The sequence below is a fragment of the Theropithecus gelada genome, chromosome 3, assembly GCF_003255815.1.
Source record: "Theropithecus gelada isolate Dixy chromosome 3, Tgel_1.0, whole genome shotgun sequence".
Lineage (NCBI taxonomy): Eukaryota > Metazoa > Chordata > Mammalia > Primates > Cercopithecidae > Theropithecus > Theropithecus gelada.
Window position 1 is genome coordinate 164114292 of NC_037670.1, and position 16306 is coordinate 164130597.

A 16306-nucleotide genomic window follows, 5' to 3' on the forward strand; every position below is an offset into this window, starting at 1 on the left:
ATCATTTCCTTCTGGGGGCCTTAGGGGCTGCCACGGAGGCAGGGACATGCTCGGGCTTTGCGTTCCGCTCTCAGCCCTGTCAGCTGTCTGATTGGTGGAGAGACGGCTCTCTCATCCTCCTTCTCAGACATGCTATTCAATTCTCTCCTGGGCACAGATGTTGAGAGTCTGTGTCAACTCAGATCTCATACGTTAGGAATGAGATTCCAATCCAGCTGATTGTCAGATTTTAAATTGCTTTTGCTTTCCTCCATTTGTGGCAAAGGGCTGGGCAAGGCTGCTAGGCCCTTCTGATGACCAAGGCTACCCATGTGTGGGTGGCTGCTCCAGGCCAGGCTTTGGTCTGGGGCTGGGCAGGGCCATCCCCTTTGTGAAGAGACCACTGGGCCCACGCGAGGACTGAACCGACAGTATTCCTGGGTAGTGGGGTGGGGCACTGTAGAGAATGGCCCATTGACTCAACTTGAGGCTGTCATTAAAAAGGGACCTGAGGCCAGTTCTGGACTAGGCAGATGGGGAGTAAAGCAGTCCTGGGCTGCCAACGTATTCAGTGCTGTGCCTGGAACTTTGACCTGGGTCCCCTCTGGCACCTGGCACAATGCTACAGCCACAAGTGCTCCACTACATTCTTCTCCAAAAGACAATGACAATTAGGCTGTACCTAACTGGTGGGAAGAGGACGCTTGAAAGAGACATGTACTAACCCCACCCGGCAACAAACTAAAACCACTGGACTTCATTATAAAGACGGAAGGGAATGTCCCATGCAGGAATAGTTATAATGAGAATGTTTTCATCAGTCTCTCTATATATTTTGTAATGATTTCAAATGTGAGAATTTATTATCTAATCAAAGGATTTGTGATTACTAATTAGTTACATTGTATCCAATCAGGAATTAATAATTCGAGCCTAATTGTGAATTAGAGTTCACATCCCACTGTGGGATGGGTGCTGACGGGCAGCGCTGGGCTTGGGAGGGGCAGGCCTCCCTTCCCTGGCTCTCGGTCCCAATGCAAAGGAGCCAGTAGGGTGGGGTCATGAGATTTTGGGCTCTACAAGGCCACAGGGACTCTAGGGATGCAGAAGGCCAGGAAGACAACTGTTCTAGAAGGGTTGCTCAGAACCTGAGCTGAGCGGCCCAAACAAAAACCACATTTTACTGAAGTCTGGCTGGGCAGTACAGAAAAAGAGGCTCTGGCGCCAGGGTTAATAGTTTTGTAAATATAATAAAGATTTCTTCCCTCTCCCCCGGAAGCGCACAAAGACTAAAATGAATTATTATTACTTTGGGATAAACAGTAATGCTCTCTGGGTGAAGAGCCAACTGGCAATTTTGAAAGATTAGGTTAATCAGACACAGGGAAATTTCTGATTAATTGGACAATTACTTCGTATTCTGAGTGAGCCAAGGCAATGTCAGAGAAGTATCCTGACCAACTGGGAATAAATTCACTAGCTTGAGGCAGAGACTTTTAAACTTACAGAGGATGAAATACACTGGCATTGTGTGCCCGATTTTTATGGTCTCAAGTTCCCCAAATGTATAGGGCCTATAATTATTTTTTAAGACCAAAGTGATTCAACATTATTTTGGTCTTAAACAATTATGGGAAACCTGTTTGACATTCTCTTGAAATAACTTTAGGACCACAGTAGATGGCAAAACCAAACTTTAGGGGTCAGAAGAGAGGGATCCTTATGTTTGATGATGGAAGATGGTCAGATCCACACACAATGCAAACCCTCCCGGCTCCTTCCTGGAAGGCTAAAGTGGCACCGCCTCACCTGGTGGGGGCGTGTTTCTGTTCCTCCTCCTCGTCTGTGTCACTGCTGATGGTGATGACGCTGACCGTGGGGCTGGGGGTGTCGGGAATGACAATTGTCTGCCGCTGCCGCTCCCGGGTGGTGCTGGAGGCCACGTCGCCCCACCCACAGGTGACCGAGGTGCTGCAGGCCGGGCTACTGTGCACCATGGCGCAGCGGGGAGGTGTGTTCTCCTTGACACGCTTGGATCGCTGTGGGGAGCTGATGGCCTGAGAGGAGGACACCTCACAGGTGGAGACATTTCTGTAATGAGAAAACCACACTCGCACACAGAGGAAGGTCAGGCCCCACAAGTCCTTCGAAGGAGCCCAATTGCCTAGAAACACCTGCTTTGCCAAATCTCTGTAAAACAAGTCAGCGGCTGGACAATGAGTCTCCATCTGTGACTGGGAATGGGATCATTCAGTGAGCAGCTACACAGGCCTTCTCTGGGCTCTGGTTTGGATCTACATGCCTGCTCCCAGCAGGACAAAGGGAGCAGCCAGGGCTTTCGGAGCAGGGAGGGGGCTCTTGTGCCCCAGTCTCTATAGGTCTTGTAGGAGCAGATGTCATGCCAGGATTCCAATTGTGTTTGCTCCAACACAGTCCCTTGCCTTCAGGGTCAAGGCCCTACTTCTGAGCTCTGTCTTGTGTCATCCCTTCAAAGGTACTTAAGTCTTGTTTTGGGGGTGGTGGAAGAACTGGTGTTTGCCACATCAAGCTTTGGTTTCCTTGCTAATGGTTATTCTACTGAAACATTTATTCCTTAAGAGTTTCAGGATCTATTTATTTTATTTTATTTTATTTTATTTTATTTTATTTTATTTTTGAGACAGAGTCTCGTTCTGTCGCCCAGGCTGGAGTGCAGTGGCACGATCTCAGCTCACTGCAACCTCCGCCTCCCGGGTTCACGCCAATCTCCTGCCTCAGCCTCCCGAGTAGCTGGGACTACAGGCACCCGCCACCTCGCCCGGCTAATCTTTTGTATTTTTAGTAGAGACGGGTTTCACGGTGTTAGCCAGGATGGTCTCGATCTCCTGACCTCGTGATCCGCCCGCCTCGGCCTCCCAAAGTGCTGGGATTACAGGCGTGAGCCACTGCACCCGGCCAAGAGTTTCAGGATCTAAAGGACCTAACCTTGGTGACTAATGGTTCAGTTTTCCTTCTTTCCTCCTCTGGAAAAAGAACATGACCATCAAAAATATCTGTGTGCATATAATTGCTAAAAACCTTAAAAATGATTTTTCTGGATTTTGTCTCGTGGAGCCTCATGGCAGGCTCAGTCTAAATTGTAATAGAAAATTTGGAAAAGTGTAAGAGGAAAAAGCACTCTTAAAAAGAGACCTTTTAATCTTAATTTTGATCAACTTGAAATTCCTTACTAAATTAACCAATGTGATTTTTGGTAACTTTAGGGGAAAAATACTTTCTCCCCTCCCCATTAGATCCTCACTGACTCTGGCACAGGTTGAACATCTTTATCTGAAATGCTTGGTCCAGAAGTGTTTTGGATTTTTGTTTTTTTCAGATTTTGGAATATCTGCATATACATAATGAGATATCTTGGGGATGAAACCCAAGTCTAAATACAAAAGTCTTCTGTTTCATATACACCTTATACACATAGCCTGAGGTCATTTTATACATTATTTTAAAATAATTTTGTGCATGAAACAAAGTTTTGACTGAGACCACATGTCAGGTGTGGAATTTTCCACTTATGGCATCATGTCAATCCTCAAAAAGTTCTGAATTTGGGGAAAATTTTGCATTTCTGGATTAGGGATGCTCAACCTGTAGTATCTATGCAGTGAGGGACTAACGCCAATGTATAACGAAACTCAGACTTTTATATGTCTTTAGAGATTCTAGCACCTTCTAGCTAAAGGGATGGCAGTAAAATGAAAGTAATTCAATAAAGGTGGATTTATTTTTCTATCTAGCTAGTGCCAGATACATTGCTTGCTCCTTCCTAGGGACTGGTAATACGTTTCACTGGTAAGATTGTACCATTGTTTGTACTTACTATAAATCTATGTATTTGTTGTTGCTAATACATTACGATTTTAAGATTATGTTTTTCACTACCAATGGTTTTAATATCTCCACTTGGCATTGTTGAGGAAAAGTACGCCTGGCCACATCACCAACAAGGGAGAGACTACTGTTCTTTCAGACTGTTTTGCCTAAGGCATTGGTCTTAAAAATAAGCAAATACATAACTTTCACTATAATTATATCGATCTTGAAATGCACTGGCAATGAGCCTTCGTGAGGCCAGCTGGGTGGTGAGTAGACAAAAAGGAGGGACTTGCTAAACAGCTTGGGAGGCTAAGGGTTCTTACTGCCCCTACTCAGCCAAGGTGAACCACAAAGATGCTACGCTCAGTCCTGGGACAGACTAGTGTTCCATGTGACCTTGCTGGGCATGACAGCCCATGAGGATCGAGACAGTGGACTTTGTTGCCACCCAGTCTAATAATGACATGGGTGAGCTGTCACAAGGCTGCCACACAAAAGCGTTCTGGAAAGCTGCCAATGATCTGAGATAAATTTTCCTGAGTCGTCAGAAACACCCAAAAAAGGAATCTTGAAGGATGACAACTTCAGCCCTTGGATGAATTTTTGAATGAGAATGAAAAGAAGAAGGCCTAGTTTCTGGTATCCGGTTATATGAGGAAGCAAAAAACCAAAACCACTAGACATTTTGTAAACCGGACTTCTCTTGATTAACTTATCACAAATAAGCAATTAAGCACCTCAAAGCTGTGCCATTAGGAAGAGATGTAGGAGCAATCCTGTAGTCACACGATCTCTCTCTCACTCTCTCTGTCTGGCTTGGAAATCTCTATTTTTTAACAAGTTAGGTTTATTAAGGTATAACTGACATAGAGTAACATTTCTCCCTTTGAAGTGTTTGATGAGTTTTGACAAATGCACAGTCATAACCCCCTACTACAATCCAGACTTAGAGCTTTTTCCCTCTGGCTTCTTCGCAATCTCCTCCTCTCCTACTGGTCTCTGGCAAGCCCTGATCCGATCTCTGTCTCTATGTTTTGCCTTTTCCAAAATGCCATATAAATGGAATCATACAGCATGCAGTCTTTTGTTGACCTTGATTTTTTAAAGTGTTCACTGAGATGAGAATGGATTTAAAGGGAATGGGAAAGATTCGTGTTCTGCTGGTTAGTGTCTGGTATTAAACAAGCTATTGCTTATATTTAAGCAAGGTGCTACATGAGTTAAACTTCTGATCTTAGATACAAAGAAAGCACATTTCTTTAGTATTTTTAAAACATTTTTTAACACCTTCAACATTTTAAAACATTTTTAAACAAGTATTATGGTAAATCGTTTCCAAAATGAAACTTCAGGTGAGGCTGAGTGTTCTCTGGACAAGTAGAAAGTGACAAAAGATCATTTGCTTCACCAAACTTTAGCCAGGCTTGTGAAGCTTCTCCTAGGTCTAACTGTGCACTCTGCTGTACAATCTCCTTTTGGCAAAAAACCCTGCTCAGCAGTCAGTTTAGCAAGAACCCACCATCCTTGATATCTGATCACCCTTGATATCTGATTAGGTTCCTCAGCCTCCAGGTGTGATGTCTGATCACCTGGGCCTGTCATTAGCAAGAGTCCTGTTAGGTCAGCTTAGGCAGAATCTCCCTTACCACTGATGCTTCCTCTTAGTAACTTCCCATCCACCGACACTCTCCAACCCCGCCTTGGCTGTAAATTTTCACTTGCCCATACTGTATGGAGTTAAGCCCAATCTCTCTTGCCCACTGCAAGATTCCGTTGCATCCACCCCTACACTATTACCACGGTCTTAAACCAAGTGCTTCCTGCAAACCCTAGGCCAGTCCATGTGGTACGGGATGTTTTGCTAACCACTGCAGGAAGAGGAGTGCCCCCGTCCCATGCAACTGTCCCATGTTCAGAGTGGGTGCTGATACTCCCTAATCCTAAACTACGTTTCTTTAGCACTCACATCTCCTGGGATTTCTCTTCCCTAGGGTGGCTCTCACCACCTACCTCACAGATGACTGGTGCTGCTTACTCTTCCGGGAGGAGGTGGTGCTGGTTGGCTGCTGCCGCATCACGTGGGCCACACCCACATTTAAGGGCTGGGCTGCTGGAAGGGTCACATGACCGGTCAATAGCGCAGGCTGCTGCATGATGGGATTGTAATGGCTTCCGTGAGCATGCGTGTTCCTGAAAGGGAGCCGGGACAAGGTGCCTTAGAGGTCTTCTAAAAACTGAGCTCCTCTGAAGATCAAGCTTCCTCCCCAGTTAAACACTGACTGCAGTTGGTTATTTCACTAGCTGTTTCGCGGCTAAAGGGATGAGCCTGGCCATGTGTGCTCATCGAGTGGGTTTCTTCTACTCATAAGGAGTAGGAGAAACACAACTGGTTGTGAGTGAGAAAGAGGACTTTCAAGTGGGAAGAATGCCAAGTGCACTGGCTCTGAGTTTTTAAGTTCTAGGGACAGGAGATAAATATTTCCTCCAACTTTTAAAGTCCCTGAGCACGTAGGTGATTATCCTGAACAATATTTTATTTTAGAATTTACAGGCCAGGCATGGTGGCTCACGCTTGTAATCCCAGCACTCTGGGAGACCAAGGCAGGCTGATGGTTTGAGCTCAAGAGTTCGAGACGAGCCTGGGCAACATGGCAAAACCCCCTTTCTACCAGAAATAGAAAAAATTAGCCGGGCATGGTGGTGTGCACCTATGGGCCCAGCTACTTGGGAGGCAGAGGTGGCAGGATCACTTAAGCCTGGGAGGCAGAGGCCGCAGTGAGCCGAGATAGTGCCACTGCACTCCAGCCTGGGTGACAGAGCAAGACACTGTCTCAAAAAAAAAAAAAAAAAAAAGTTTCACCTTAATTTTATAAAAATAATTTTTAAATGAAGAAAAAGTGGAATTTACAAAGTGTCATCAATGGGTTATTTTATTCCACTCTGTGATGAAGGCAGGATATCTTAGCAATACCATTTTATTAATGAAGAAATTGTACTTTACGTGAAAAACAAACTTTGAAGCCTGGGAGCCATATGCTTCTGGTGTTAGGAAGTGTTAACGTTCTTTTGAATTACCTCAGTGGCTAGAACAATGCTCAGGCATGTAGAAGCTGATCAATTAATTACACGCTTGCTGAATGAACAATTAGATTAACTGAAGGTTGACTAGACAAGTATAAAGTTGGTATTAAATCAAAATTAATAAGTCATGATAGAAATACTGGCAGCCCTCATCCTAAAAATGGGTTATGTTTCAAAATTCTTATAATCTGGGTTGTATGAAGCTCAAAGCCTTGTTTTCCCACAGAAATGTTAAAGGTGGTGACTGACTCAGAGATTTGCCCATTAAGAGCTCATTTAACACATAATAAAATTCAGAGCTAAAGGATAATTCATTTGAATTTAAAAAAATTATAAGAATCTATTGTTGCAACATGGGGAAAAGGATGAATAGGAAAAAAAAAGAAGTAGATGAATACTTTTGTAGGGATTTTGATAGCGTCTTCTGGGCATTTACATGGACTTTAGAAACTCATTACGGCTTTTTTCTTTTTTGAGATGGAGTCTCACTCTGTTGCCCAAGCTGGAGTGCAGTGGTACGATCACAGCTCACTGCAACCTCTGCCTCCTGGGTTCAAGCGATTCTCCTGCCTCAGCCTCCTGAGTAGCTGGGATTACTGGTGTGCACTGCCACGCCTGGCTAATTTTTGTATTTTTTAGTAGAGACAGGGTTTGGCCATGCTGGTCAGGCTGGTCTCAAACTCCTGACCTCAGGTGATCTGCCTGCCTCGGCTTCCCAAAGTGCTGGGATTACAGACGTGAGCCAAGAAACTGATATTATGGCTTCTTTATTTTGTTGTAGCTCTTTCTCCCATAGACAGATGGCATTCCTTCTCCTTTGAGTCAGGCCCAGCACTGGTACCTCTGTTTCTTATAGATATTAGATATTAGATATCTATCCACAATAATAGATATTCTTTGGCTCACACAAGACATGGAGAGAGACCAGGAAGAGAGTATGCTGGCTTTGGATGTCTTCTGTGGTCAGTAGGTAAGAGATGTCAAAAAGAAAGGAAGGAGGGAGGAGGAATAAGAAATACGTAGGAATTAGTAAGTGTATGTGTATTTCTGAAATTAGATGAGCTATAAATGCTGAAAGACAAAGGGGGAAAATAGGAATATGTTATGCGTGTGGTCTTTTAGGAGAAAAAGGGGCGAGGGAAAAAAAAACCCAGTTGGTCAGACAGCTTTCCACTTGGCTGCTCCTAATGAACTGGAGGAGGAAAGGCGATCTTGCTGAGCATGGGCCGATGTGATAGTGGGGAGGGAAGATGACAGGTTTATTTAATGCCTGTCATGTACCAGGCACTGCGATGGTACATGTTAAATATAGGCCAAGTGCTTTGTATTTTATCTCAATTTAAACCTCCCAACTATCCTGTGAAGTAGGCATTACTATCCCTTTATTGAAGAAGAAACTGAGGTGCATAAAGGTTAACTTGCCCCAGGTCATGCAGAGCCAGGATTGAACTCAGCTCTATGCTGTTTGAGATGGAGTCTCACTCTGTCGTCCAGGCTGGAGTGCAGTGGTGGCATGAAGGTGTTGCCAGTGGGGAAGTGAGTGGGACTGTGGGGAAAGGCCCAGATACTCTGTACTAGGCAGAAAATGAAGTGGAGGAATGGAGGAAGCTGCAGTAGGGGTCTGACTGGGGGCTTATATCACCACCTTTCTACTTTTCTCTGAGAGATCTTAATTCACAATAGCCGTGTAGGTCAGAATAAGAACTGTGGGAGGCTCCCTGGGTGATATGGAGGCTGTCAGGGGGTTGAGGGAAGTGACCTGCCCTGATATTCGTGCAGAATGAGAGATAGCCCAAAAGGGCCGTGAGGAGTTGGGGACAACTTGGAGGGCTGCCATTTGGCTCTGCACTGGTGAAGGGGGTCATTGTGGTGGTGTTGGGGGGAAGGTACAAGGGTATCTAGCCATAAAAATAACAGAGGAGTGCATCTGTGAGGAAATCATGAGTTGGACAGGGAAGAGTTCTGGAAACAGATGCAGGGGGTATGCAGTGCTGGCAGGCAGGCAGGTGGATGCCTCTCGGGTGTGTGGGAAGTAGCCTCTAATCTGTAAGATATGCCTATTAACTGAAGAGGCACACTCAGCAAATATGCCAGCATTTACCCTTCCAAATAAACCCCATTCTGTCAAACCTTCCCCTGGGAGGTCAGATAGACTCTAGAGTACCCCCATCTCAAACATCTTCAGAACACTTTCTAGAATTGCTTAGGGCTTTGGGGACCCTCTTCTGCATTCTTTCACTGGTGACAGACCTTTGTTTTCTGAATGTGGAAGTTAATTCTGAGAAACTACCAAACATCATCCAGAACCAAGTCTGGTGAATTACACTGATGATTAAATGATATAACTGAATTCTGGATGGGAATGACAACTGAGCATAAATTAATGAAGCAGGTTTTCTTGTATCCTGGTATATTATTTAAAAATTGCTTCCTGTTACACTGCACTCATAGTCCACACAATATTTTTAAAAGCTTTAAAAAGCTCTCTACAAACCAGAGAATTCAAGTATAGGCCGGCCTGGCAGCCCTGTGTTTGCAGTGGACATGCCTCTCATCCCAGACACACCCACTCACCCTAGAGGGGTTTCCTGCTTACCTCCAGTCCGCCAACTGCTGGGTGCCTGCCATGGTCTCAGGAATGACGGTGGCGTGCTGCACTGATGTGTGGGTGGCCACTCCAGTCAGCTGCTGCCATGCTGGGGGAAGCAAGATCTGCTGGGTCCCACTTGGCCAAGCCTGCTGTAGAACACAGGACATGTGCAATGACCATGTTTGCTAATCACATAATTGATTTGCATGAATCCGCACTTATTCTGTGCCTGTGGTTGTGCTAGACATTCTTATGGGTGTGAGAGTGAGGGCCTGGTCTCTGGCCTCAAAAACTAAAGTAAGGGAGATAAACAATGAACATATAGGCCGGGCGTGGTGGTTCATGCCTGTAATCCCAGCACTTTGGGAGGCTGAGGCGGGTGGATCACGAGGTCAGGAGATCCAGACCATCCTGGCTAACATGGTGAAACTCCGTTTCTACTAAAAATACAAAAAATTAGCTGGGCGTGGTGGCGGGCGCCTGTAGTCCCAGCTACTCGGGAGGCTAAGGCAGGAGAATGGCATGAACCCGGGAGGTGGAGCTTGCAGTGAACTGAGATGGCGCCACCACACTTCAGCCTGGGCAACAGAGCGAGACTCTGTCTCAAAAAAAAAAAAAAAAACATATATGAACTAAGTACAAGATAATTAAGTACAGGGACACATCTGTATGGAAGGGATTCATTCATGTTGAAGAATGATTTCTTTATAAATTTGCTCTAATGAGCAATGCTTGAAGTTTCTGAAAGTTTATTATTTATTTACTTGTTCTGTCCCACAACCATGTACAGGGGATTAGGGTAGTTGAGTTGGGCTAGATGAGGGTGACTGCTGGCCCTCAAGAAGCTTTCTGCCTAGTATTATTTATTTAACATTTTACCTTTGATTTATCAATTAGAATCTAGGTTCCAGCTTGTGAATCTTCTGAATCTAAGTTTACACAATTCTAAGATCACCAAATATCTGGAACCTACATCTGAGAGCAAGCAAGTATGAAGTAAAATTCTTAGCTGTGACTATAGCATAATTGAGAATTACTTTGATTTCTCAAAGCAAAAATGAGAGACAGGTGGAAGTCACTGCTTGAATCTAATTTTTCTAAGAAATCTAAAATGAACGTTTGTAATTCTTCCTTGATAGATTCACTGGTGTGTGTGTGTGTGTGTGTGTATGTTGTGTTTTAAGCTCTTTTTATCCACGATCACTATTTCTGCTTGTCTTTGGTCATTAGATGATTCAGACTGAATACCACTGCCTAAAGTTGGACACTTAAAGGATAGTCACTAAGGTAAAATACCTTTTGGACAGATCAAATATTTAAAGGTTTGATATCTTAGCTACCTCTCTTTCTATCAGAGTGGATGTGACTAACATTGGGTAATTTATCGAATGCAGTGTTCACAGACTGTGCATGTGCTCAATGTGGGTGTTTTATATGTACAAATAAGCACTTCTGGAAATGGATTACGGATTTGAGTCAGGGCTTAAAAAATATTGATGCTTATAAAAATGATAGAATCACATTTGAGAGCTGAGTGGACCAGTTCACCTATTCCATTATTTTCATGTTGCACCTGAGGCCCAGTGAGATCTCTTTGATGTTTCTGATACTGTTTGTTTGCTTTTGATATAGGCAGAAAGCTCAGGGACCACAGCTCATACCAAGAGTGCTTAATAACTGTTGATAAAATGAAAGAAGCAACTCCACAAAGGCTATTAACTACAGTTAATTGTATTTCAGGTTTACTTAATTCACAGAATACAGAAACATAATTAATTGATTAAAACAGTTGCAAATTCCAAATATTAAATGAATAACAATTTCGTTTGCTGTAAGGTTTCTACTGACTTAGCCAATTGGAACTCATTTCAGATCTCATGAAAAGCATTAGTTTTAACTGATGTCATTTAAAAAAATAAATCTTGATATCAAGCTAAGGTTATCATTTTTCTTCTATTTCCCTGAAATGGATATTAACATTTTACCTCAAAGAGATGGGGTAGAAAGACTGTTTTTGACTTATTTCACTGATTGATATGCTTGGCTCATTTGTGACAACACTTCATCAGACATTTCTATAATTTATACTACCAAGAATGCAGCGAACATTTCTTAATGCATACTGTGTGCCAAACACAGAGTTAAGTCATAAATGGGTTTCTGACTACTTCTTTTTTTTCTGACTTCTTAACACCAGTTCTGTGAGGTAGGGACTGTTATTTTCTTCCATTTCTCAGATTAATAAAGTGAGACACAGAGAGGTTAAATATTAATAACTTGCCCAGAAATATGGTAAATCAAACATACACATTTATTGCCTTCTTTACACTCAACTAAAATGATAGTAAAGGAATAAAAAATACAGATTCATAAGGGCAAAGAGAGTAGGAGAGAGGCAATCACCATTAATAACATTTTAGAAGCTCAAAAACTGATGGACAATTACTAAGTGAATTAACAGACTGAAGAAATCTCAGGTCAGGTCTTCATTTCCCCTTAGTTCCCAGATTCTTGGTGTACATGCTTATACCACCCTCCACTCCCCGCCCCAAAGCAGGAGGCTAGAGGATTCTCTCTAGGGGAAATGACTAGTCCAAGAGAAAATAACTACAGATATGACATTTAAGGATCAGGGGATCTGCCAGTGAAAATGCTGGACTTGCCTCTTTTCAGCCTATAGAGAAGCCCACATTCAATAGTCTCTACCCTGCCCTCCAGCTTTCCAATTAGTTTTTTAGTGCTTTAGTTTTAAATAGGAATGAATAGCTAATGAACACCAGACAGTAAAGGAAGCTTCTAACCTAAAGAGAATAAAATAAGCAAACAAAAGAAAGAGGAAACAAAAACAGTGTGGGAATCAGAAGAAAATTTTCTAAAATCTATAATTAATGCCGTGCAGAGTTAAAAAATATATCTACGAAACAAGATCATATAAAGAATCATTATCTATATTCAGAGAACATGCTCTTTTTTGGTGGGGAGGGAGCAGAGAACAAACTCTTGGAAATGAGAACTATGACAACAGAAATTAACCATTCAAAAGAAGGTTTTTAAAAAGTTTAAGAAATCTCTTAGAAAGTAGTGCAGACAGAAGATAAACAGGAAATAGAGGGGAAAAAAAGATAAGAAAATCAGAAGATCAATTTAGAAGTACCAACACTCAATTAATAAGAATACTGCAAAGGAGAAACAGAGAAAATGGAGGGAAAGAAATAATCAAAGGAAAAAAAAATCCAGATTAAAAGAGCAAATAGGGTGTTCAGGACAATGTAAGAAAAAAGATCCAAAAGAAGGCATGTAGTCATGAAATGTGAGTCCAATGTGGATGAGGAAAAAGTCTTAAAAGCTTTCAGAGAAAGAAAAAATAATATACTGAGATAAGTATGCTCAAACACAGCAACACAGCAAACATATAAACCTTTTATAGCTCTGGAAGGGTTTGGGGCTGTATAATGAGATATATAGAAAACTAACCCAATGGGAAAAATGAGGCAATCATTAACTCTAGGAAAAACAAAAAGATGTTTAAGAAAGGAAACATAATCATGGTATATTATAAGGCTCAACTGAGAATAATCTTATATAATATTGATAATTACGTAAATATTAAAAAGTAGTTGAATCAAAATTATGTGGGAGGAATAGGAGAAAAGAGTGAGTGAAAAGAGGAACAGGAGAGAAACTGTGTGTGTGTTATGGGGATGGCAGTGGGTTAGAAAGCTAAATCTTCATCTTCCTTAATAGGAAGTCAATGGATAATACTTAAAATGGAAAAAAATCCATAAAAAGCAGTCTAAACATGTTATTTAGAAACAAAGAGTTAAAGAACAGATTAAACAGTTAAGTTAAAAATTATTGTTATGGGCAGGGCACAGTGGCTCACACCTGTAATCCCAGCACTTTGGGAGGCCAAGGCAGGGGGATCACTTGATGCCGGGAGTTTGAGACCAGCCTGGCCAACATGGTAAAACCTAGTCTCTACGAAAAATGCAAAAAAATTAGCCGGGGCATGGTGGCACATGCCTGTAATCCCAGCTACTCGGAAAGCTGAGGCACGAAAATTGCTTGAACTCAGGAGGCGGAGGTTACAGTGGGCTGAGATTATACCACTGCATTCCAGCCTGGTGGCAGAGCAAGATTATGTCTCAAAAAAAATGTGTGTGTGTGTATGTGTATATGTGTGTGTGTGTGTGTATATATATAAACTTTCAGGAATAATATATATTATATATATAATATATATAACAGGGATAATATGTATGTGTGTATATATACACACACATATATACATATATAATGTAATAATATATATATTGTTATGGGGAGTAGACATTAAGGATGGGATAGAGCAGAGGACTATAATTTTCCTATAAGCTTATGGTATTAAAAATTTTTTAAATTATGTACTTTTAAAAATTATGTACATGTATTACTTTGAAAAGGAATTAAATTTAAATTTCAAAAATAACTTCCCCAAAGTCACACAGCCATACAGTGGTGAGGCAACCATCTGAATGTGGGCAACCTAATTCCAGCGCCCATGCTTTCAGCCAGTATACTACCTCTCCTTGTGCTGATAATACACAAAAATAATGGCCCCTATTGAGGATCAGGCATTGGTGGTTAACTGCATAAAGGTGGCATGAACAAGTCTTCTTTATTCTCTAACAATATCAGGTGCCAGTCAAGAGAGAGGCAGACAGCAGAACAATGTAGCAAAGACTGGTTGCTGAAAATGTTATCAGAGGAAACATTAAAGTTTTGTATTTTAAACAGTTTAAAGGGTGAGAAACATTAAAGTTTTGTATTTTGAACAGTTTAAAGGGTTCAAGATAACAGTTTGTTTTTAGGGAAGTATTTAAAGGTTCAGTTGGTCAAATATGAACCCAAAAAATAAAGTAAGTAAGTAAAAAATAAAGAGGTTCAGGTGATATGATCTGATTGGCTAGAAGAATGCAAAACACTTCATGGAAAGGGTAGAGTCTACAGTGACCTGGCATTTCTGAATTTCTTCTCTAACGCTGCCAGTCAAAGGAGATTTTAGATCCTGCCATTTGACAAGTGAGATAAATTCAATACTGTCTCAATCAAGAACTGTGCTTCCCATCTCTCCACTATTACCTGCTCATTCACAATTTCTGTTGGTGGCCAAGATGCTAGCTGTGGCGTGGGGCTTGTGAGGATGGAGATGACAGCTCCTTTTAGGCAGTACCAAAAAAGCTTTTGTTGCAAGGTGATCCACAAAGATCACTCCCATATCACTGACATAAGCAGAATGATTACCATTTCCACCTGCCATGCACACATCCTCTGGGTGCCCCACAGAGGCTCGCTGCCCTGAAAGTTTTATGTGATGCTGCTGGGAGGTGGGGAGGAAAAGGGCAAAGAAAATGAAGTTAATATGAGGAGTGGATTCAAAGATTCCATCTCTAAGTGTTCACAAGTAAAATCCTTTAAAAGATTTTCAATATTTAGAGAAAAAGAACAATGTCAACTTTTTGAATACATTTATGTCAAATAATAGTATTTGGAATGCCTCTGCCTGGTGCCTAGAAATTTAACCGTAGGAAAATGAAGGCTTCAGTTTAAATGCTTAATTGTTGCTTTTTTATAGCCACCATAAGGGTTTTATAAATTAACTTATTTTTGTCCTTTGAAGGGAACATTTAAAAATATCTAGGAGAGAGCCCATCTCAACAGGCTAACATATTGGCATGGATTAAGTGACAAGCGGAGAGAAAAATAAAAAGCAACAGACAAAAAGACACAACATGATACTGGATAGGGAAGGATTTTTTTCACTTAATATATCTTAGAAATCTCTGCATGTCAAGACACATAGGTCTACCATGTTCTTTTAATGGCTACATGGTGTTCTATTTTATGTATGCATCAACTTATTTAACCAATCCCCTACTGACGAACGTTCAAGTTTCTTCCAACAATCTCAGTTATAAACACAGTAGCAATTAAAATCCTTACACATATATTTTTTGCTCACTTTCCTAATTACAGCTTTAGGTTAAATCTACTTGGAGATTTACAAAACTCTAGGGACCCTCTTTCAAGGAAGCAAAAGGTAAAGTTCTCCCCTGCTACTATTAAAAGACTGAAACAAATTCTGACTGCTGAGGCTACTGGTTCCACCAAACTGAACAATGAAGAATCCCTATTTTAGCTAATAAGAGATGCTAATTATTATTTCTTTCAGAGATGGTTCCTGGCTTACTAGGGTTAAGTATGCAAATATAAAAAAGATCTGTAATTATCCTTTAAAAGTACATGCGAGTTCTGTAGATTTGGGCTCACAAAGGTGGAGCACTGGCAGACTAGTGTGGATTTTTGCCACTCAGATAAAGTATGAACAAGCTTTTTTGCCCCTGGACTGAGCTGTAGTTCTTTCTCTGATCTATCTAGGCCTTTTCTGAACTCCCCGCTACTGTATCTAGGCCTTTTCTGAACTCCCGGCTACTGAACTATGCAAATAAAAGGAAGCTACAAGGACCCACTGGAGAGAGAGGAAGGAAGAGAAGGCCTGTTTTAAATACAAAAGGTTCTCTGTTTACAAACTTTCAATAAGACAAAACTTTGTGTGCTACCAGTCACTGGTGTTGCACAGTGTCATTCTGGACAGAAGCACAGAGATGAAGAATGCTTAATATCAATCTTCAACAAACTGTTCTGGAAAACAGAATGGATAATAATGTAACCACAGCAGTCTGGTTCAACTTCTGTGTAACAAAGTTGTGAGCTGTTTTTCATTTGCCATGGATCCACAGGTTAAAGGTCACATAACCTAAGCATGCC

The 16306-nt window shown here is 41.7% G+C and overlaps 1 protein-coding gene across 2 annotated transcripts in view; it reads right to left on the minus strand.

Moving 5' to 3' along the window:
- Positions 1-16306, minus strand: part of HIPK2 (homeodomain interacting protein kinase 2) — a 217843-nt gene that overhangs the window by 33702 nt on the left and 167835 nt on the right. For both annotated transcript variants that reach the window (XM_025378478.1, XM_025378477.1), the window contains exons 10-12: positions 9506-9648; positions 5839-6018; positions 1789-2070 (exon numbers count right to left, since the gene is read on the minus strand). In XM_025378478.1, coding sequence (XP_025234263.1) covers positions 1789-2070; positions 5839-6018; positions 9506-9648 — 605 coding nt within the window. The remainder of the gene's footprint in view (positions 1-1788; positions 2071-5838; positions 6019-9505; positions 9649-16306) is intronic.